Consider the following 22519-nt stretch of genomic DNA (forward strand, 5'->3'; position numbering starts at 1 on the left):
AATGGCACAAAATGCATATATTATACCTACAGATTTATTTACTCATATTCAAGAATTCATCTATGGTATAGAAGGAGTTGTCAAGGAGGTAAGATTTCAATTTGTTTTTGAAACTGTTACTGCTGTATGTCAGACATTTTATTTCATGTGGTAATTTATCCAAAAGTTTTATAGCAGCATATTTTACCCGTTTCTGTGCCATAGATACGTTAAGTAAAGGACAGTGTAGGTCTTTCTTTTTTCTGGTATTGTAATCATGAATGTCGCTGTTGATTTTGAACTGGTCCATGTTGTTGAGTAAAAATTTCATTACTGAGTAAATGTGCTGTCAAGCAGTTGTAAGAATTCATAACCTTTTAAACAGATGCCTACAAGATGTGCGACTATGAACCCCACACATTATTCTAACTACTTTCTTTTGAGCAGTGAATGCCTTTTGCCTAAGTGTTGAGTTGCCCCAGAATATTATTCCGTATGACATCAGAGAGTGGAAGTATGCAAAGTATGTTAGCTTACTAATTTCTACATCCTCAAAATTGGAAATCATTCTGATTGCAAAAGTTTCTGAACCTAGTCGCTTTAGGAGAGTTTTCCAATTAAGATTCTCACCTATATGTACACCTAAAAACTTAGTATGCTCTACCCTGGCTACTGACTTCTTTTGATTTGTTATGATTATTGAAGGAATTATACTGTTTGCAGCAGAAAATTGGATGTACTGTGTTTTTTCAAAGTTCAGAGCAAGCCCATTCACAGAAAACCAATTAATAACTTTTCCCAAGATCTTATTTGTATCATTTTCTATCGGACTTTCTTTTACTGGATTAATAATTATGCTTATATCAGCAGCAGTGTCAGTTCAGCATCTTTTTTCACATAAGAAGGGAGGTCATTCACATATATCAAGAACAGGAGAGGACCCATGATCAAACCATGTGGAACACCTAATGTAATTTCAAACCAGTTAGATGAAGTGGCAAACTCCTTTGAATCACTTGAAGCATATAAAGAGACCTTTTGCTTCCTGTTCTGTAGATATGACTTAAACCACTCATATGCCGTTCCATTTACACCATAGAATTTGTAATTTCTCTAACATAATGTCACGGTTCTCCCAATCAAATGCTTTGGATAAGTCACAGAATATTCCTACTGGTGACATTTTACTATTTAAATATTCTTATGTGGACAGTGAAATTGTATATTGCTGTCTCAGCAGAACAGCATTTCTGAAATCCAAACTGTGATTTACTAAGTATCCCATTACTGTTGAGATGGCTAACCACTCTTGAGTACATTACTTTCTCAAAGATTTTTGAAAATGCTGTAAGCAAGGATACTGGCTGGTAATTATTGACATCTGGGTGTCCCCCTTTTTGTAGAGAGGCCTGACAATGACATATTTTAACCTGTCTGGAAAAATACCCTGAGTCAGTGATGCATTACATATGTGACTCAAAACATCAGCTGTAATTGCTCCACATTGTTTTAATAACTTGTTAGAGATGTCATCTACTCCAACAGAACATTTATTTTTTAAAGATTTAATAATTTTCCTTATTTCACAAGAGGTTGTTAGATGAAACTTAATGTGACTAAAATTTTTCACAACTGACTCTTCCATGTACTGCCTGGCTTCTTCTTTTGAACTATTCTCACCAATTTTTTCTCCTACACTTAAGAAGTGATTATTAAATACATTGGCTACCTGTGTACTGTTGGTTAAGATGGTCTCATTCTCTTTAACAGTAATACTACCTACCCCAGTGGTTATTTTTCCTGTCGCCCTTCTAGCAACATTCCATATTGATTTGATTTTATTGCTGGAGTTATTAATTTCTTCTCTAACATACATATTTCTTGATTTCCTTGCAACTTTTCTCAGTATGTTACAATAATTTTTATAGTGTAAAACTAATTCTGGATCTTTACTAGTTCTTGCTGTCTCATACAGTTTTCTTTTTCTTTCTGAAGACACTTTAATACCTGCAGTATTCTGAGGTTTCTTTGAAAAGTTTGTGGTGTTACATTTAGTAATTTTACTTGGAAAACAGTGTTCAAAAAGTGTTGCTGTTATTGTGGATTATTCTTGTGGCTAGTTTGTTTGGACTGTGTACAATGTCTGTGACACTTGTGTTGAACTCGAACTGTAAAATATATCAGTTGACTTAGAGGACATTATCATTTACGTTGTGAGAGCAACATAAGTGATGATGATATTGGTCAGACCAGGCATTACACTGTGTGAAGGCAGACCCAGAGAAGCATCAGCTACCACTGGGCTTGTCCATAGAGGTCATTTTTCAACCATTCTTTAAACAGCAGTTGGAAGGGCAGAAGTGCCAGGAGGCCTTCTAAGATGCATATGAGAAATGTTGTAAATAATACATCTCTTTTTCCAACTAACTGCTTAGTAAACAGTATTACTAGGAATAAGAACAATATACATAAAGATTTAAAATCACTTACTCTTGCCCAGAAACGAGTCCAGTATTCAGAAACACATATTTTCAACAAGTTACCAGCAACTATTAAGAGTTTAGTTTCAGATAAGGCACAATTTAAACATGATTTAAAAGAATTTTTGATGGTCAACTCCTTCTATTCCATCCATGAATTTCTCAACAAGTGCAGTAGACTATTTTAATGAAAATTTATTATACTTTAATTTTTGACAATACTTGGTTGTAACAGCCAAGTAATTACCTACTGTGTGAATGATGGATGTATGGAAAGCAGATGTAAGTCTTAAGTCTGTAAATAGTGGAAGTTTAATTTTAAATTTTGTACATAATTCGACTGTTCTTAACTGAGGATCATTGAAATGAATAATTTACTTTAATTTTTGACAATACTTGGTTGTAATAGCCAAGTAACTAGCTACTGTGTGAATGATGGATTTAATGAGAGCAGATGTAAGTATTAAACCTGTAAATATTAGAAGTTTAATTTTAATTCATGTACATAATTTTACTGTTTATTGACTGAGGATCATTAAAATTAATGAAACTCAAGTTTTTCTAATTACATTTTCCTAATGTGTCTATCTGACATGTTCCACACCCAGGAGGATCCCCTCTTTTGTGGGTCAATGGAATGAATAATTAATCTAATCTAATCTAAATGACTCCATCTGGACTTCAGTTTGTTTAAGATAAAAGACCCTGAAACTGTTGAATCACTCTCTTCTCTTTTTGTATTGGATTCCACACCAGACATATCAGCTCCTTTGCAAGCTTGACCACCTCACTGAACTGGTCCAGCTCAGTTTTGATGAAATGTGTGCTTTGTTAAGTGCCCATTTTCATTGGCATTATCACGTTATATAGTCACGAGTGCCATTTTATCAATGTCAAAAACAGCCCAACCAGTCATACCACACGTGGACATGAACTACAGTGTCTCAGCAGAAAGTTCATTACTCCCACTAGTAAGGAATCTTATATGCAAATTATGACTCGGGATGCCATTATTTGTGTGGCTTCAGACAAGCTAGTATGTCGAAAAGCTTTAGAGTTCGATGACCTCGTTTTAGAGGAAGTCTTGTAATTATCTCAACCATTCAAAGTCTTCCATTTAGTCAACCAGCATTTAGTATCTTGGGTAGATGTGGTGGCCATCAGTTCTGACCTGGGTAATGTGTGCAGCTTAGCCAATGAGGAGGAAGTAGCTGATGTCGAAAGTAAACATCACTGTACACTGGCTTTGCCTCACAAACCAGGGACAAAATCTTGTTGCTCAACAGGCGTACATTCCCATCATGCCCAGATTGTTTTCTCAAGCATTCCCAGGATGACTGCCCAGACAGTTGGGCACAATGTGTAACTTTTTGACACAGACAGACATCTCACTTCCGACTGTTGAGCACCCTTGTTCTGGAACTCTGCTTGGCAGGATCGACTGGATTTTAGTATACTCACCTCGAACTTTCAAAATGCAATGAAGGTATCATGCTTAAAATGTGCAGCAGAGACATTCGACAACAGGTACACTCTGGAGCATCATATTCCTTGTTGAACTTTCATACATGCCTCCTGCTTGGTGTGACATCTCTCAACCCCACTGCTAGCCACCTAATAACTTATAACAAGCAACAGATTCTGATTAAAGGTCAGCTTATGTTGAAGCAGCTTACAACAATGTCACATGGCACCTCACCTTCCTCATGCTACACAGCACAAACACATCAAACCTTTTTGGCTTAGACAACTTTTCCACTCTTGTGTTTGCCATCAATGATTCAGTGAACCTTATCGCTGACCAAATACTTTTTAAGGAACTAGAAAACATCTGTAATGAAAGCCCAAACATCTTTTCTGGAGGCCTCAGTAAGTAAAGAACTTCACAATGCTAATCACATTTAAAAAATCAGCAAGCCCTCATTTCATTATTGGATGATCTGTACCCCTCCAACTTCCTCTGCAAAATCATTTATAATAGTAAATTCTTTCGTGATGCTGTGTAGATTGGTTAACCACTTAACAATCTTAGGAAGGCAGGAGTCTCATTTTCTTGGCCAGCAGTTTGCGAATGGTCATTCCAGGCCCTCATCAGTCCTTACACCCTGTGCTTTGCCTCGCCAATTTCCAACTGGTGAAGAAGTTGGTTGTGGTGAGTGATGTTCTGGATAGTGCTTGGGCACCATATTAGTGCACTGTAATGCTCACGGCTGTGAACAGCCAATTGCTTAAACTTCAAAAATGCTCCACACCGCCCACAAGAAGTATTCCCAGATCAAAAAGGATGCACTCACGATCATTTTTGCACTGGAAAACTTCCATGTTTTTTTCTACAGACCCAAGTTCCACTTAATCAGGCTGCTAAGCTGCCTGACTGAATGGCCCACCATCCTCAGTGATGGGCTGTTTTTCTCAGCAAATATAATTATGAAATACATTTCTAGAACACTAACCACCACACAAATGCTGACGCCCGGTCACGTCTCCCAATAGACCCCAATCCGGCATTCAATCGAGACAAAGTCCTCTGTTTCCACTTAAGAGGATGAGGCCCGACAAGCTAAGGACCACTTTCCCTTCACCAAATCTGAAATCACGGGCACCGTGGGCAAGGATACGATATTACAGGAAGTGCACCACTACATCCTGCAGGGATGGCTGGACTGGTCAGAACTCTAGCCCCAACAGCATTGCTTCCACCTCCATCATAGGTTCATTGCTGTGTACAGTGTCTTTTTTTTACAAACAGACCAAAAATCCACAAGTGGTCCTTCACTCCTTCTGGAACTCCTTCAGCCAGGTATCCAACATCCCCTGCACTGTGGGCATTGGTGCGTGTCTTGTACCAAGATGCTAGACTGTCTGGGAATTGACATGCATATTGAGCAACTCGTCTGGAATTGTCATAAATGTGAATCACAGCATGCAGCACCTCCATCTCGATTTTGCCGGCCCTTTTCAGGACACCACCTGACTGACTGTCATTGACACTTTCTCCCAGTTTCCGTACATTGTTAGCTGCCATTCCACCTTTGTGGAGGCTAGCACTAAGGTGCTCACCAGAATAATTGCCATAGAAGACCTTCCCCACACGATTTTGTCACATAATGGGCCCCAATTCTGAGCACAGCTTTTTGCCACTTTCTGCTGGCATAATGGAATTCAACACCTTTGTACCTCCAGGCCAACAGGGAATCTCAGAGACTTGTCCACAATTTCAAAACACAGCTCAAGAAATATGTCAGGAATCATTTACGAACAATGCATTAACTCTCTTTCAGAGTTATACATGGCTAAACTTATTGGGGAGAAGAGTCTGTCGGAGCTACTCCACGGCATGGTCTGCACCTCTGGACCTCCTGCTGCTGACGCCAGTTGCAGTGCCTGCTGTGCCATCTTCACACTTGACATAAGACACCAAAGTGTGGGTGTGAAGCTTTGGGCATTAGGACAAATGGATCCTGGTAGTTATACGGCAACAAAGGAGCTGCCACGTGTTCATATTGGACGTGGGTGACAGGATGGTGACCCATCGTAAAGAGCAAATCTACCTGTTATGGAGTGACCGACCACCTCTATCCCCAATCACTGGGACTGGAGTATCATTGACTGGTGTAGAATTATCTTCAGATATGAGTCCCACTTTGATCTGAGCCCCAGTGACCTGCAAAGGTGTGTCTGGAGACACCCTGGAAAGTAGTGGTATATCAACCGGTGTGTTGCCCACCACACATCCTGGCAGTCAATAGTGCAGCATCCTTACAGCACAGCAGTACATAAAAGTTATTCTACGCCCCATTTTGTTGCTCTTCATGGCGAGCCATGCTGGGCTTACATTTCAGCAAGATAATGCACACTCACACATGGTGAGTGTTTGTACTGCTTGTTTTCATACTTGCCAAACCCTACTGGTCAGCAAGATCGCCAGATTTCTCCCCAATTGAGAATGCTTGGAGTATTTTGGGCATGGCCCCCTATCTGCTCAGGATTTTGACAGTTTAACACACCAGTTGGACAGCATTTGGCAAGATATCCATCAGGAGGACAGCCAACTACCATGTCAATCAATACCAAGCCAAATAACTGTTAAAAAAGGCCAGAGAGGGACCAATGGATTATTGATTTTCTCTGTTTATGACGCTCTTTCTCATGAATAAATAATCCAATTTTTATGAAATTGTAATCATTTGTTTGTCTGTACATGTAAATCGTATCTACTGATTGCCATCCCATTCGGTAATTCGTTTGTGATGCGTCCTCCCATCCCTTCAGAGTGCATATCAGTTGACTAACAGGAGCACTATTATTCATGTTGCAAGTTACAACAGGTTTCTACTTCAGTCAATAACTGGAACCCAGTGCTTGTCAGTTTCTGCTACTGTAAAAGTCTAATTATGGTCAGGAAAGGGAGAAAAGGTTCTGAAAACACGTGCAAAAATGTGCAAAAGGGTTATCTTGAAATTACTTCATTTTGGTTTAAAGTAGTAAGAAAAACTTTCTTTGTCACATTTACAGGGTTCTGTTATACTGGAATACAAACATTTCAATATTTTTGACACTAAATAGCTGGCACTTTGAGTTCAATAGCTCCTTACATATGAAGAAAATCTGCTCTACATATACAGAAACCAGTGGATCATATCTTGTCTGCACACGTAAAAGAAGTTCAGTCAAAGCAGCAAAGTTTTCCACATCAGTATTCTTCCTCAAATTTAATTTGAATATGCCTTTAACAAATCCATGAAGGATGTCCCAAACACTCATCAACTTCTTCCTCTGTTCTTTCTCCATACCGTCTTCTTACAAACTCGTAATCGTATTGGGCAAATACTTTTAGCCGTACACTTCAAAAACATCCAGTTCTAGGTCTTTGTTGTCAACTAATTGTCGTGCCTGCTTAATGGCTGCTATGTCCATTGAGTCTAGGACATATATGAAGTGTCTGATTTTATCAAAGTTTTCACACAAGAAAACCCTGCATCTAATCCAAATACTCCACCTTGTACAAACTAGATGACTGGGACCCTTTTTCGAGAATCTTCAGAGCAGCAAAGAAATCATTTACCCTACTATAATCTTCCCTCATAATTTCATAAACACGGTGTAAACCACGATCAGCACATTGAGGTGACAAAAGTCATGGGATAACAATATGCACATGTACAGATGGTGGTAATATTGTGTACACAAGATATAAAAGGCCAGGGCATTGGTGGAGCTGTCATTTGTACTTAGATAATTAATGTGAAAAGGTTCCTGACACGATTATGGCCACACAATGGGAACTAACAGACTTTGAACGGGAATGGTAATTGGAGCTATACGCGTGGGACATTCCATTTTGGAAACAATTAGGGAATTCAACATTCCGAGATCCACCGTGTCAAAAGTGTCCTGAGAATATCAAATTTCAGGCATTACATCTCACCACAGACAACACAGTGCCTCATAGCTTTATTTAATGACCGACAGCAGTGGCACGTGCATAATGTTGTCAATGCTAAGAGACAAGCAACAGTGCATGAAATAACGACAGAAATCAATGTGGGATGTATGACAAGCATATCCACTAGGACAGCTTGGCAAAATATGACATTAATGGGCTATGGCAGCACATGACTGCTGTGAGTGCCTTTGCCGACAGCATGACATCACCTGCAGCACCTCTCCTGCGCTCATGAGCATATCAGTCAGTTAGACGAGTCCTGATTACAGTTGGCAAGAGCTGATGGTAGGGTTCAAGTGTTATGAAGACTCCATGAAGCCATGGATCCGAGCTGTTAACAAGGCACTGTACAAGTGCATAATGGTGTGGGTTGTGTTTGTATTGGAATGAGTGTCTCCTCTCTGGAACGGTGGTTTGATCATTTAATATTAAAAGACTATGAGCAAGGAGTGGACGGGCCAAGGAATTGACGTATCAGACGTCATTTAACACATAAATAATTTACTCATAGCATACAACATGTAACACCCAACTACGTAAATCCTGCTTCGATGCTTACAATTGCCCAAAATGGGAGGGCCACCACTTTCGAATTGGAAAGGCTTTAATTTAAGAACTAAAACTCCTATTATGATTTTTAAAAATAATAATAACACGACACATAACTAAGCGCCAAGTGAACGCACTCTCAAATCTTTAATTATTAATCACAAAGCATGGGTTTACCACATTTAAATTCTCATTGCAATATAAAACATAAATACATGAATTCACAACACAGCATGGCTTTAAAATTTCTACCTGGACAACCTGTGGTCCTAAAACTTTCGTATTATATTCCAGCCAATCACATTAATAACTTATAAGCACGGTTCGTAAAATACAAATGTTTGCACTATAATCAATTTTAATAATCCACAATCACCCAAAAAACAACATCAGAAGTTTGATACGGAGCATGTAAGCCTGTTTATACAATCTTTTGGACCAAAATAGGCATGAGGGCCACCATAACAGAAGTGCCCTAGTTGCTTTTAGGATAGGTGCTCCCATTAGCTTAATCACTGAGCAGATATTTACTTAAGTGACAGGTAAGATAGTTAATGCAAATAGAAGGTATTTCTAAAGTTTTTTTCCTTCCTCCCTTTTAACAATGGGGTTTTAGTAAGGTAGAAATTACACTTTGAGGAGACGCAATAGCAATCTAGCGGGCACGTCTTCACGAGGATGCCATGCCACTACACACGTAAGAAACTAGCCGCGTATCCGCTGTTCAGGCCAAACATTAACAACACAGTTCCATATTCCTGACACCCAAATAGTCAGGATGAAAACAAATCCAATAATCTCAAGAGTGCAGGATCCAGCATAGCTTCAGAACAGATCTTACTTCATGCTGTTGCCTTCACAAATACAGGTATCGAAATGAAAACAAGAACGTGTAACAACATTCCCTAATCAGCACAATGTTCTTCCTTAGGTCCCGGTAGGGTTAGACAACGCTGAGATGCCAATGTTGACAAACCTCTAAGGCAACACCCTCCAACTGACAAGCCAAAACCAATGTGACCCCTTATCAGCTCTGTGACAGGACTCGAACCCCAACTTCTGTCAGTGCAACTCACTTAGAATAAATACAGCGCGAATAGTATGGCAGACACATATACCCAGGGATTAACAGAACACTAGACTGAACTAGAATTAACCTTAATAATACAGCACTAGATCTTGGGAGACAAGGAACTAACTCCCCACCCGAAATTCTGCAACCACAGGGCGGGAGGATGAACTACCAAAACATAGAAGTGCAAACGTACACAAATAACTACCAAAATACACCACTACACTGGTTAGAAATGATGCGTGGAGGAATCTGCGCTGTCAGAATTGCAGCAGTGAACAGAACAGAGGATTGCCACATCGGTGGCCACAAGGCGGGAAAGACGACTGGATGAACTCAATCCCAGAGGACAATCAACTTGAAACATTCACACTTAACTTCTTTTCTCCTTTCCCTCGGTGCACTTCGTGATTTGTCCGGGACTGCTGTGCACAATTCTGAGCCGTCCCCAGTCGTCCCGGCAGACACCGACCCAGCCGAACTGATCCCGGATTCAAACACTCGCCAAACGGTGGCTCCACCGCCCCATGATGGTTACGGTTTGTTTGCCTTCGTCAACGCAGGCGATGATTAGACTGCCATCCACCTCCCATGGACAACCAGTGAAGAGCGGACAGAGGGGCCCAACCAGTCCAGCGTTCCTCCATGGGTAGAAGTGCGGGTTCAATAACAACACCCGTCCGTGGAAGGCAGGATGTCGACATCACCAGAGCAAACATGAAGGCCACTGCGCGACAGCCTCCTCCAGCGTGACCACTCTCACCTATAAATAGTACAGGCCAAAGAGTCTGCTGCAGTAAACACGTGAGTCGGTCATGTTACCAACCTATGGTTTCTAAGTACACCAAAGACAGAACTCGCAATCGATAGTGGGTACACTACGGGCGGGAGTTCAAATGAAAGAGCTTCATAAAAGACCAACCCTGAACAACCACGGAAAAACAAAATAGAAGCGAAGCAATAAAAGGCAGCAACAAGGTGCTAGAGCCTGATCACGCCCAAACACAGTCGGTTACCAAAAATATTGGCTCCACACGACGCTCAGGAAACGAGCCGTGGAAAGATGGAAGTACACACGACTCACTCTCATCCAACTGAACCAATCATAGACTGGAAATGGCAATGTTTGTCTACTTGGATATCATTTGCAACATTCATGGAATTCGTGTTCCCAAACAACAACGGAATTTTCATGGAGAACAGTGCACCATGTTACTGGTCCACAATTGTCTGCGATTGGTTTGAACTGCATTCTGGACAGTTTTAAAAATGATTTAGGTACCAGATCACCTGACATGAATCACACTGAATACTTATGAGACGTAATCAAGATGTAAGATTATGCACAAAATCCTGTACCAGTAACACTGTCACAATTATGGACAACTAAAGAGGCAGCATGGCTCAGGATTTCTGCAGGGGCTTCCACCAATTTGTTTGAGTCCAAGATATGTTGAGCTGTTGCCCTATGCTGGACAAAAGGAGGTCCTACACAATATTGGGAGGTATTCCATGACTTTTGTTACCGCAGTGTATGTGTCAAATGGTTGTGTTGTGCTACATGCCCTTCTATCGTTCGAGTGCCAAAAGCATGTAGTGTGCTTTATCAGTCATTGCAAGCCTAATTGTTTTGTACTGTATACCCCCTGGTCACAGGTTCATACAAGAACTGCTGAATGATCACATTATTGTGCAGGCATTTGCCTTCTTGAGATGGTACATTTTGAAAACCATAGGTTGTCCCCATTCTCAATATAATGGAAAAACCTACACATTCAAACTATATCTTTGCAGCTCATCAGCAATTTTATCCAAAATTATTCCCACTTGACATTTGCCAACCACCTGTTTTATTTTCTCTTAAATGTTCTCATAAATTGGCTGAGTGTAACTTTTCCTCAGAGTGCTCTTATCTGGAACCGGTATTGACCGTTGTGTGTACTTCTCAAGAAACGACTGGAAAGCAGGATTGGAGGAAAGGAGGACCTGAATATTTTGATAAAAATGCATATCTTATAGATACCATCAGTGACATCACTGCATTATTCAAATCAGTTTCTTTCAGAAATTGATAAGATTTAGTGGACTTACTTCCAGACTGATTTGTTACAATTTTCTTTCTTTCCTGGTATATTTCTCATTCAGTAAAGGAGATTTCCTTGACCTCTGTGTCTACCTTAAGGAATGTGGTGCTGCTGTTGCTGTTTCCTGCGGCAATTATTAGTGAGTCAGCTGCTCCTACTGTTGTTGGTGCTGTGGTTTCCGTTGCTATTGTTACTGTTGCAATCACTGTTGTTGTTGTTGTTGTTGTTGCTGCTGCTGCTGCTGACACAGTTCTCCATCCTGCTATTACTCCTGTTGATGGGTTAGCTCCTATCACGGTTGTTAATGATGCTGTTACTGCTGTTGTTGGAGCTGCCACTGCTTTTAGTAGTGTTGTGGCTGTGTTACTGCTGCAACCATTTCTGTTGCTACTGCTGTTATTGGTGTTGTTATTACCACAAATGTCACTAACACCTGGCGTGTCCATGCTCTTAAATTGATATGTTTTTACCTCCACAGTAGATTCATTAGCTGTGTGGTTACATTCAGAAGAGTGCTGGTAGTTTACTGAAGTAGCTGGAACTGGCTAGTCATTCTGCTTTTTGTGTATTTTCAACATTTTACAGGTTTTCTCCCTCATCAGCGACTTGCCTCTTCTATTCAGATGCATGTCATATTTTGAATAGTTGCATCTTCAAGCAAATATATACCAAGATATCTGGTCTTCACAAACACTTTACAAAATTTTTGGAACTTTGTGCTTCCTTGATTTCAGCATTTACACTTCAAGTGGATGTGAGGTCAGGCCTATGCATTATTCCAGTAACAATTATTCTTTGCTTCATGTAAAATTCAAAGTGCATTTTTATGCCCATAGTTTCTCATTGTTATATTTCTTTAGATTTTAATGCTTATGGAGAATATCTGCAAGTCCACATCCATGATTATTTGAATAAATATTTACTTCAGTGATTTTTCCTGAAATTTTTGTATTTTTGTTTGCAGACATATACTTCAGTTGGTCACAATTTTTTGATTGCTGGTTGCTGTAACTAACATATCTACATTTGAATGAAGCACCCAAAACTTGTTTTGCAGTAATACCTGGTATAGAGTTTCATATCTTGGCAGAAAACTCTAAGGACTAACAGAGTCTGGAGTCTGTTGAGGCACTCACTCTCTTTTCTACAAAATTAACTTTATCTGAAATTATCACTGGTATCAACTGTTTTGAACTAGTATTCAGTGTCATGCTTTCTTGCAGATACCACTATATTGTTAATTATACTATGTTTTCTGTTTAACTTCACTGTTTTCATCAATTTTAAGCATTGGTTTGAAGACCACAGTGCTTTGCAAGGCCTGGTCATATTGGAGATGGTATGCCTTTGAATTGACTTAACTTGCTAGTCACAGGACGACGTACAGTTTAACAGGGTCTCGTAACCATGGTGAGACTTTGTATTTTTCACATATACAAATCATTGCCAGAGGTAAAAAGAGGTGATATGTGACAGAATCTTGGGACTGACTGAGGATTAAACCCCCAGGTCTGTGGATAAGTTGTGTGACATTTACTCATCCAGCCACTTAGTCATTCTGTGTCCATAACATTCTAAAAGAGTTGTAACAATTGTATAGTCTCTTTTTAAGAGCATGGGGTTCATTGCCGTGTCAATGCTTATTAAATAAAGTGCATTACTGAAGGGCTTGGTGACAGTTTGAAAGAGAATAATTGACAGGTAGAACCCATCAGATTACTCTGCTCAAGAGATTCATCTACAGATACAGAACTAATTGGATGTGACTTAGGGGAGTGTGATACAAACACTGCTGACCCTGCTGCATATTGAAAATTTGGCAGGAAACATCAGTTATGATCTTTAAACTTTCACAGATGAAGCAGCTGTCTAGGTTATAGCACTATCTGCACAAATTTGCAAAATATATCACTCATATCTCAGCAAGGTTTCTCCAACCGGAAAAAGGCCAGTTTTCTCAAAATATAGAAAAAACTAAAGTTGGACACAATCTTAAATGAAAAAAATCTAGTAATATTAGACAGGGTCAATTAATGAAAATGGTATCAGTTTTTTTCATATTTATATGAGGGTAATAATGGGTGGTGAAATTAAATTGAACTATCGTATTGTTTCATTCAAGGGTGATGGAAGAGAAACGATTCAGCTTGCTGATAAGACATTAGGAAACTGTAATTCATTTACAAAAGATATTTCTTATGATATGATTATACAACCTGTGTCAAATACCACCCATGTTTGTTGAAACCATGTCACATGAACAGAAATAAGAGTACTGTACAAGTTATCACAGATTTTAATGATTTACTGCAGACAGCCAAAAAGATGTTAGAAATATTTATTGCCAGCTATTTAGAAACTAATTATTTCATGAGCAACTATTAAAAACATGTCAGAAATTTAGATTCATGGTGATTCTAGGAATATGAGGGTTGGAACTTTAATAGTGGCAACTATTTATTTACAGCTCGTACAAAATAGATACATATTTCAAAGTTTTACTGACCTTCAGAGTAGTCACTAGCATTGTGTATAAACCATTGCCAGTGATGTGGAAGTCATAGGATACTCTTAGCAGTGCCAGTTGTGTTGACAGTTGGAGCGGCGCAGTCTATTGCCCGACGAATTTGTAGCATATAATTGGAAGGAGAAATAGCCTTGTTCGTATTTTTTTGTTTTATTATCCGCAAAATCAATTTTCGGTCACTTAGTGACCATCCTCAGTGCTGTAAGATACAATTTAAATTGTTAGGCACTGGTATTAACAAGCTTAGAGCGATCACAGTTTATGTGATCGCTCTAAGCTTGTTAATACCAGTGCCTAACAATTTGAATTGTATCTTACAGCACTGAGGATGGTTACTAAGTGACCGAAAATCGATTTTGCGGATAATAAAACAAAAAAATACGACCAAGGCTGTTGCTCCTTCCAATTATATCCATTATCTGGTCGTGGTGCACAGAACAGTCCATGGAGTCGCCAATCAATAGAATTTGTAGCGCAGAAAGTGTCATCACTTCTGTCTCTATTCTGTTCATTTTTGGAACAGAACCTATGACCAGGTTAGAGACCTTGTACATTCTGTGTAGACTGCTGGGGGTAAGTGGTAGTTTGTGAATCACATTTAAAATACTATATATATAGAAGTGTATGTTAACTGCTAGTCTGTGCCTCACCATTGTTATCCTACAAATTTGAAAATACTCCCTATGTAACTAAGTTCAAGAAATAATTACTGTTTTTGTTTTTCAGAACTATTTAAGGTGGCTACTTTCCATGTCAGTGCCAGATCTTCAACTTCTATTGAAGTTAGATTCCATATAGATTGTGCTAAAAATTTACAAGAGAATGTATTTTATAATATCTTCTACTGCCCAGTGGCTGTTTCAACTGATTCTATGTGTGAAGGTAATAGTACAAGATACTTGCTGATTTAAAAATTAAGAACATGCTACATAACTATGCTTTTAAGAAGAAAATTACAATATTATAGTATATTGTATAAAACTTTATTGGACTTATTTTTATCTTTTCTGTCATAAATACAAAGAGAAATAGATTAAGTCAAGTTATACATGATATGGTATGATGGCTACATCTACATCTAGATTTATACACTGCAAGCCACCCAACGGTGTTTGGCGGAGGGCAAGTTTCCTGATAGCATTATGAATGCAGTTTTAAAATAGTGAATATTAATAAAACAAATACAGTCAGACAGTTTTACAGGTAGTTTACAGTGAATTATCTTAACAATTTTAGTAGTAACATTGAGGAAATACATGGAAGTTAGCTCTTTACAGCATACATAAATGAGCGAAAAATTGTACTTTTGATGCAAATAAAATAAAAAATATTTAAAGGTACTTCAAATATCAGAATCAAAGCAACTGAAAGTCTACCAACAAACATCACTGCAATAGCCACCAGAAAGATCGCGGGAGGCGCACATCAGCACGGCGCGTCACGGACGGTGGTTGCCGCAAGTAGAGTCCCGTCCACCAGAGGGCACGCGAGAATTCGGACGCGACCTCTGCCGGCGGAACAACAACAACAACAACTCAGGCAGCACGGGCCGTGTCCAGTCGGTTAACATCGAGCATGCCTAGGGCACAGTCCCGGTCTACGCCAAGTGAAGTGCGACGTAAACGTGAACAGTTGGCGTCGAGTAGGTCGTTCTTTCGCGTGTTGCGTCGTTGTTCTGGTTTCGCAGCTTCTCCACGGCATGGAGGATTTAGTGCGGGTTTTGGTTGAGCAGCAGACGGAGCTCATGGCCACCGTGAAACAAGTGCTTCCGGCGTTGCTCTCCACGCAGTCTGCTCCAGCGCCGTTCCCTCGTTCCTTTCCCCCGTATGACGAGACGGCGGAGGATTGGGCAGCATTTCCAGGCGTTTCATGTTGCCGATGCGGAGGTATGTCGTGCTCTCTTCTTGTCTTGGATATCTCCCTCGCTGTATCAAGTTTTGCGGCAGCTAGCGCCGTTGCAGGAACCCTCGTCCTTGTCTTTTGACGCATTGTGTTCCTTACTGTCTTCATATTATCGCCGCCGCACGCATGTTGTGGCGGCTAGGGTCGAGTTCTATCAATGCAAGAAACAGCCCCATCAGTCTTACCGGGCGTGGGCCGCTACCCTGCACGGTCTTAGTCGCAAGTGTCATTTTGTCACGGAGCAGTCGCGAGAGTCAAATGCCCACATTATGGTACGCGACGTCATTGTTCGTTCGGCCCCTGATAGGGAGGTCCGGCAACGGGCCCTGCAGTTAGAAGACCCTTCCCTCCAGGAAGTCGTGTCCATTGCTCAATCGTATGAAGTCTCTCACGCCGCAGGTCAACAGCTGGAAGCGTGGTGCGACGTCGCGGAGGTTCAGGGCGGCGCGGCCGCGTCCACTGTGTCCGGGGTGGACGACGTGCGAGCGGTACAATCCGGCCGTTACGGCCGCTCCCGCACGGCGCGCAAACAGAATTCCGGCAGCCGGCCCCTGTTGCCGTCCTGTGCGTCGTGCTATATACATCATGATCGGTCAGAGTGCCCCCAGCGTTGGGCCGTTTGTCGCAAATGTAATAAAAAAGGTCACATTGCTAAAGTTTGCCGCTCAGCCTCCAAAGAATCGAAGGAAGCAGGTACAGAGGACATGGACGTTGACATTCAGGAAGTTTCATCGGGCCAGGCTCCCGACGCATCGGCCCGCAAACTCTTTATCGAGGTGTCGGTCCGGTCGCGCCGGTTACAACTGCAAGTAGATACGGGCGCGGCAGTTTCGTTGTTGAATGCACAAACTTATTCCGACCTTGGATCGCCCCCGTTGGCGCCAGTTTACCGGCGTCTACGTGGTTATGGTAAACAGTTCATTCCCCTACTGGGTCAGTTCTCTACCGACGTGACTTACAAATCAGTCACCCGGCCTATTACTTTTATTGTTGTCAGTGACGCGAGCTCCGCTAACCTTTTGGCCTGGATGCCTTTCAAGCTTTCGGTTTTTCTATCGCCGACACCATACAGTTGGTCTCCGAAGACGTTCCCTATCAATCATTGGAATCTTTGATCTCAGACTTTCCAGATATCTTTGAGGAGGGCCTGGGGCGTGTTTCAAATTTTGAAGCTCACTTAACGTTGAAGGCGTCGGCTCGCCCGCGTTTTCTACGCGCGAGGCAGATCCCCTTGGCTCTCCGCCCTTAGGTAAAAGAAGAGCTAGACCGGCTGACAGCCCTAGGGATCGTTCTTCCCATTTCTTCTAGTGAGTGGGATTCGCCCCTCGTTATTGTACGGAAGCTCTCGGGAAAATTACGCCTTTGTGGCGATTTCAAGGCCACCATTAATTCCCAATTGGTGGTGGACACCTATCCTTTGCCTCATGCTGATGAATTGTTCTCCGCCGTGGTGGGAGGCCAATATTTTTCGAAAATCGATCTTTCGGAGGCTTATCATCAGATACCACTTGATGAGGACTCCAAACGGCTGGTGGTCGTCAACACCCCGTTTGGCCTTTACCAATATCAGCGGTTGGCCTTCGGAATATCCAGTGCCCCGGCGATATTCTGGCGTTATCTTGAGCACGTCACGTCGACAATCCCTCATTGTATTAATTACCTGGATGACATAATTGTCACAGGCCGCAGCACGAAGGAACACTTGCACAACCTTCGCACCCTCTTTCTCAAATTCAGGTCTGTGGGCTTGCGTTGGAACCTGCATAAGTCAAACTTCTTCCAACCGTCCATTGAGTAGTGGGCTACACCATCTCTCAGCACGGCGTCCAGCCACTAGGAAGTTTGGTCCAAGGTATTGTCGACCTTCCTCGGCCCGCTTCGCTGAAAGAGTTACAAGCTTTTTTAGGTAAGATAGCCTATTACCACCAGTTAATTCCCAGGGCTTCCACCATAGCCCGCCCCCTGTACTGCCTTCTGCGCAAGGGTGTTCCTTTTGATTGGTCGCCTGCATGCGAGCGAGCGTTCAACTCGTTGAAGGGCCTCCTCACGTCAGCGCCTTGTTTGGCTACTTTTGACCCCCATAAGCCGTTGGTCCTGGCTACAGATGCTTCGCAGTATGGGGTGGGGGCGGTCCTGGCCCGTCGCAACGCATATGGTTCTGAGCAACCACTGGCGTTTGCGTCTAAAACTCTTAGTCCCGCGCAGGCCCATTATCCCCAGGTGGAAAAAGAGGCTTTGGCCATTGTCTACGCTGTTACCAAGTTTCACCCTTTCTTGTATGGCACGAAGTTTCAGTTAATCACTGACCATAAGCCGTTAATATCGTTATTTGTCCCCGCCTCTCAGATACCGGATAGGGCGGCCCACAGACTACAGCGCTGGGCCTTGTTCCTCTCTAAGTACCATTATGAAATTCATTTTCGCCTTACCGGACAGCATGCCAATGCCGACGCTCTTTCCCGTCTTCCAGTGGGCCCGGATCCTAAGTTCGATCGAGAAGAGATTATGTGTTTTCATTTGGATGTGGCGTCCCTCCAAGCGGTTGATGGCTTCCCGATCACTAGTTCTAGAGTCGCCAGGGAAACGGCAGCTGACCCGGTTCTCTGGCAAGTAGTTCGCCTCATTCAGCAGGGGTGGTCATCCCGCCCTCCAGGCCAGGCCTCGGACCCTCTTCGTAATTATTTTATTCTACGAGACCGCCTCTACATCTTGGAAGGAGTTCTCCTTCTGGCTACCGATGATACAGCTCCTCGCGTGGTTGTTCCTGCCAATTTACGAAGGGAGGTCCTCATGTTATTACATGCGGGGCACTGGGGTGTTTCCCGTACTAAAACCTTGGCTCGCAGACATGTGTACTGGCCCAGTATTGACAGAGAAATTGAGCACTTGGTGGCCGCCTGTTCCCAGTGTGCGAACCAACAGGCATCTCCCAGGGCAGCGTTCTCTTCCTGGCCACCGGCAACCCAAGCATGGGAACGTGTTCACATCGATTTTGCGGGCCCGTTTCTCAATGGCTTTTGGCTCATTGTCATTGATGCTTATTTCCGATTCCCATATGTGGTTCGCTGCTCCTCCACCACTTCAGAAGTTGCAATCCAGGCACTAGCAAAAATCTTTTCTGTGGAAGGTCTGCCAATCACCGTGGTCTCGGACAATGGACCGCAGTTTATTTCGCAGACCTTCCAGGATTTTTGTAGGCGCTTCGGTATTTGGCACATTTGCTCTCCCCCCTTCCATCCACAATCGAATGGGGAAGCTGAGCGCATGGTGCGCACATTTAAGACGCAGATGAAAAAGTATGTGCACGAATTTCCTGCAGAGGAGGCATTGACGTTTTTCGTGATGGCATACCGGACCACACCAATGGGCGAACGCAGCCCCGCAGAGCTCCTCCATGGGCGCCAACCTAGGACTCTGCTGCACCTCCTCTGGCCTGGTCCTCGCCAGTCTTCGCAAAACGGAGTACCTGGCTTTCCACTGGGTATGTCGGTCTGGGCACGTGGGTTTGGTCGCAATCCACGTTGGATGCCGGCGGTGGTCTTGCACCGAAATGGCCGCCGGCTCTATACCTTGCAGGCAGGGGACCGGTTGGTACGTCGTCACCAAAATCAGCTACGCCCACGTTTGAGCACCCACCCTCCGACCTCTCGGACACCGGCTTCCCCATTGCCGGCACCCGTGTTGGTTTCTCCAGGGATGTTACCACCTCTCCCCGCTGTGACTCTGCCGCACTGCGATGGTTCTCAGCCTTGGCAGCCTCCAGTAGCTCCAGCACCAGCATCGCCATCATTCGAGACGCCCCAGCGAGAGCCGGCCCCACCTCGCAGGCCTGGTTTCTCAGGAGGCTGGTTCACCTGTGGTCGCCCCTTCCCCATTGTCCCCGCCACTGGGTCTCGCCCCTCCCGCGGTGGCACAGGATCCGGAGTTCGACAGCTTGTCGCCCGTTCTGTCCCGGGCTCCGGTGGTGGGACGACGGGGGCCTCTTCGTGTGGGTCACTTCCAGCTGTATTCGAAGGTTCCGGCTCGAGGATTGGCAGATCCCCTCGACTCCGGCCTTCCAATGGATATGGAGGTCATAGCTCCTGCCCAACGCTCCAGCTTCCGACGCAGTAGATCACAGTGGCTTCACCCCCCGAAGGAGGAGGAGTGCAGTAGCCACCAGAAAGATCGCAGGAGGCGCACATCAGCACGGCGCGTCACGGACGGTAGTTGCCGCAAGTAGAGTCCCGTCCACCAGAGGGCACGTGAGAATTCGGACGCGACCTCTGCTGGCATAACAACAACAACAACAACAACAACAACTCAGGCAGCACGGGCCGTGCCCAGTCAGTTAACATCGAGCATGCCTAGGACACAGTCCCGGTCTACACCAAGTGAAGTGCGACGTAAACGTGAACAGTGTTATTACAAGCACCTTATGGTGTTTAAGTTCACTGGAGTATTTTATGCAAAAACCAATTGATATATTCTTAACATAAAAATATCTTACACAGTACAAAATTCATTATTATATCAATAAATTAACTATAAGTGAGATATTAAGTTGAGTTATGTGGCAAGCAAAATATTTTATCTTTGACAGGCCTTGCATAAAATAAAACTCTGTGCAGCAATAATCATTTAAATTTATTGCCAAATGGTTGCAATGACCTCACTTTTCGTACTATGATACAGACGTATGTAAATGCTGTTTGAGTGCTGTATGCGTATCAAATCATGAAACCACACAAATGAGTACAACACTTGGTTAACATTACAGAGTGACATTTTCATTGAAGCTTCCTGGTTGGATAAAACTGCATTTTAGATTCGGTATTAAAATCAGAAGCTCACATATCACAGGCAATGCCTTTACTGACTGAGCTATCAAAGCTTGACTCATAACCCACACTCACAGCTTCAAAACATCATGCAGTCCATTGCGCAGTGAAAGATTCATTCTTGAAACAATCCTGTAGGCTGTTACTTAGCCATTTATTCACAAAATCATTTCTTTATGGAATGCTAGTCAAACACAGTATGCAAGAGAGCTTTTGTGAAGTTTAGAAAGCAACAGGAAAGCATTGGTTGAAATGGAGCTATGAGGGATTGACATGGAAGTGTACAGATCATTCGGTAGTACATTTGGCACATAGTCTATAGGAGGCCACCAGTATCAACAGATATCTGCACTCTGTGTCCCACAGTCACCCACAACAGAAGAATTTGGCATAATTTATGCTGACCAGGAGTACTCACCAAATCTGCAATGTAAACAATGTCAAATGAGAAATGCATATACTGTAGACTACATTGAGAGCAAAAGGAGGCAATCAGTAAAATCATGTCTACAAAGAACTTTTACAGTTGGAGAAGGCTTGCATGCTAACTAGGCAGCCACTTATCTGCAAAAGGAAGGTACAGAAGCCTGAAGAGATAGTCAAGTGGCATATCTACATTAACTGCAATGATGGTTACAAGCTTCCTTTGTCTTGGCTAATGGCAGTAGCTAATGTATAGATGGACTGCTCCTACAAAGCTGCTCCATCATGCCCAGCCAAAACCACTTCTACAGAAGGCACACAGCACACTTACCCTCCACTGAACATAAGAGGAGCAGCACCACATCATAAATGCAGTTCCCTTGTAATTTACCAAGGTGGGATGGTAAAATTTAATCTTCAATTACAATCAACATAATGTATCAGCTACTTTCCTCTCCACTCTTGACATCCAATTATATGATGAATTTTATATATGCACCTTGTTAGAAACTGTAGGGAAAAGTGAAGACTGTATGCTAGAGTCAAAGTTTCATTGTCTGTGCAATTTCATATGCCTTGCCAATTGCAATATTGACCAGAACATTGCTAAATCATTTTGCTACATTATGTGGTTTACAAGCCAGAAGAATTTTATGGAAATTAAAGGCCATGGACTTACAAAGTGATACAATGTTGGATTTGTTTACATATCTTCTTTTATCAATGTCAGATGGAACATCTGCTATAATTCTGCATTTAGATACTTAGTATTCATTAAAAAGTGAAACACAGTGGTAATATATTGGTTATGTCATGAGATCTTTTTTATGCATTTATTTAAAGAAGTAGCTGTATCTACAGGACACACCACACACATTTGCTTTATTAAAAAAAATGTATCAATTTTACTCTGGCACAGAAAGAAACAGATTATGCATACATAAAGTATTTATTCATTGTCCCAGTGAACTAAAGTATCTGCAGGTGACAAAAAAGTATGATGCATGTTTAATTATTTTTGTTTCATTGAAATTTCTTATTTTGAGAAGACAGAAGGAGTAATATGTTTTACTTGCTAAAAATGTTAAAATCCAAGCCTGCATAAATATTTTTTATTTGAAACAACCACTTTCGTCAAATTTTGCTGTCATCTTCAAGTCTTACAGAAACATTTATGAAATGTATTCGTTTTAAGTTGGACCTCATGCCAAGCTGTCATGAGGATAAATGCAGCACA

General features: G+C 42.2%; 1 protein-coding gene across 4 annotated transcripts in view; it reads left to right on the forward strand.

Annotated features, from left to right (window-relative positions):
- LOC126248028 (cytokine receptor-like) overlaps nt 1-22519 on the forward strand; it is a 475141-nt gene that overhangs the window by 338578 nt on the left and 114044 nt on the right. For all 4 annotated transcript variants that reach the window (XM_049948628.1, XM_049948625.1, XM_049948629.1 and 1 more), the window contains one exon: nt 14864-15019. In XM_049948628.1, the coding sequence (XP_049804585.1) occupies nt 14864-15019 (156 nt within the window). The remainder of the gene's footprint in view (nt 1-14863; nt 15020-22519) is intronic.

Source organism: Schistocerca nitens, chromosome 3, assembly GCF_023898315.1.
Source record: "Schistocerca nitens isolate TAMUIC-IGC-003100 chromosome 3, iqSchNite1.1, whole genome shotgun sequence".
In the NCBI taxonomy this organism is placed as follows: Eukaryota; Metazoa; Arthropoda; class Insecta; order Orthoptera; family Acrididae; genus Schistocerca; species Schistocerca nitens.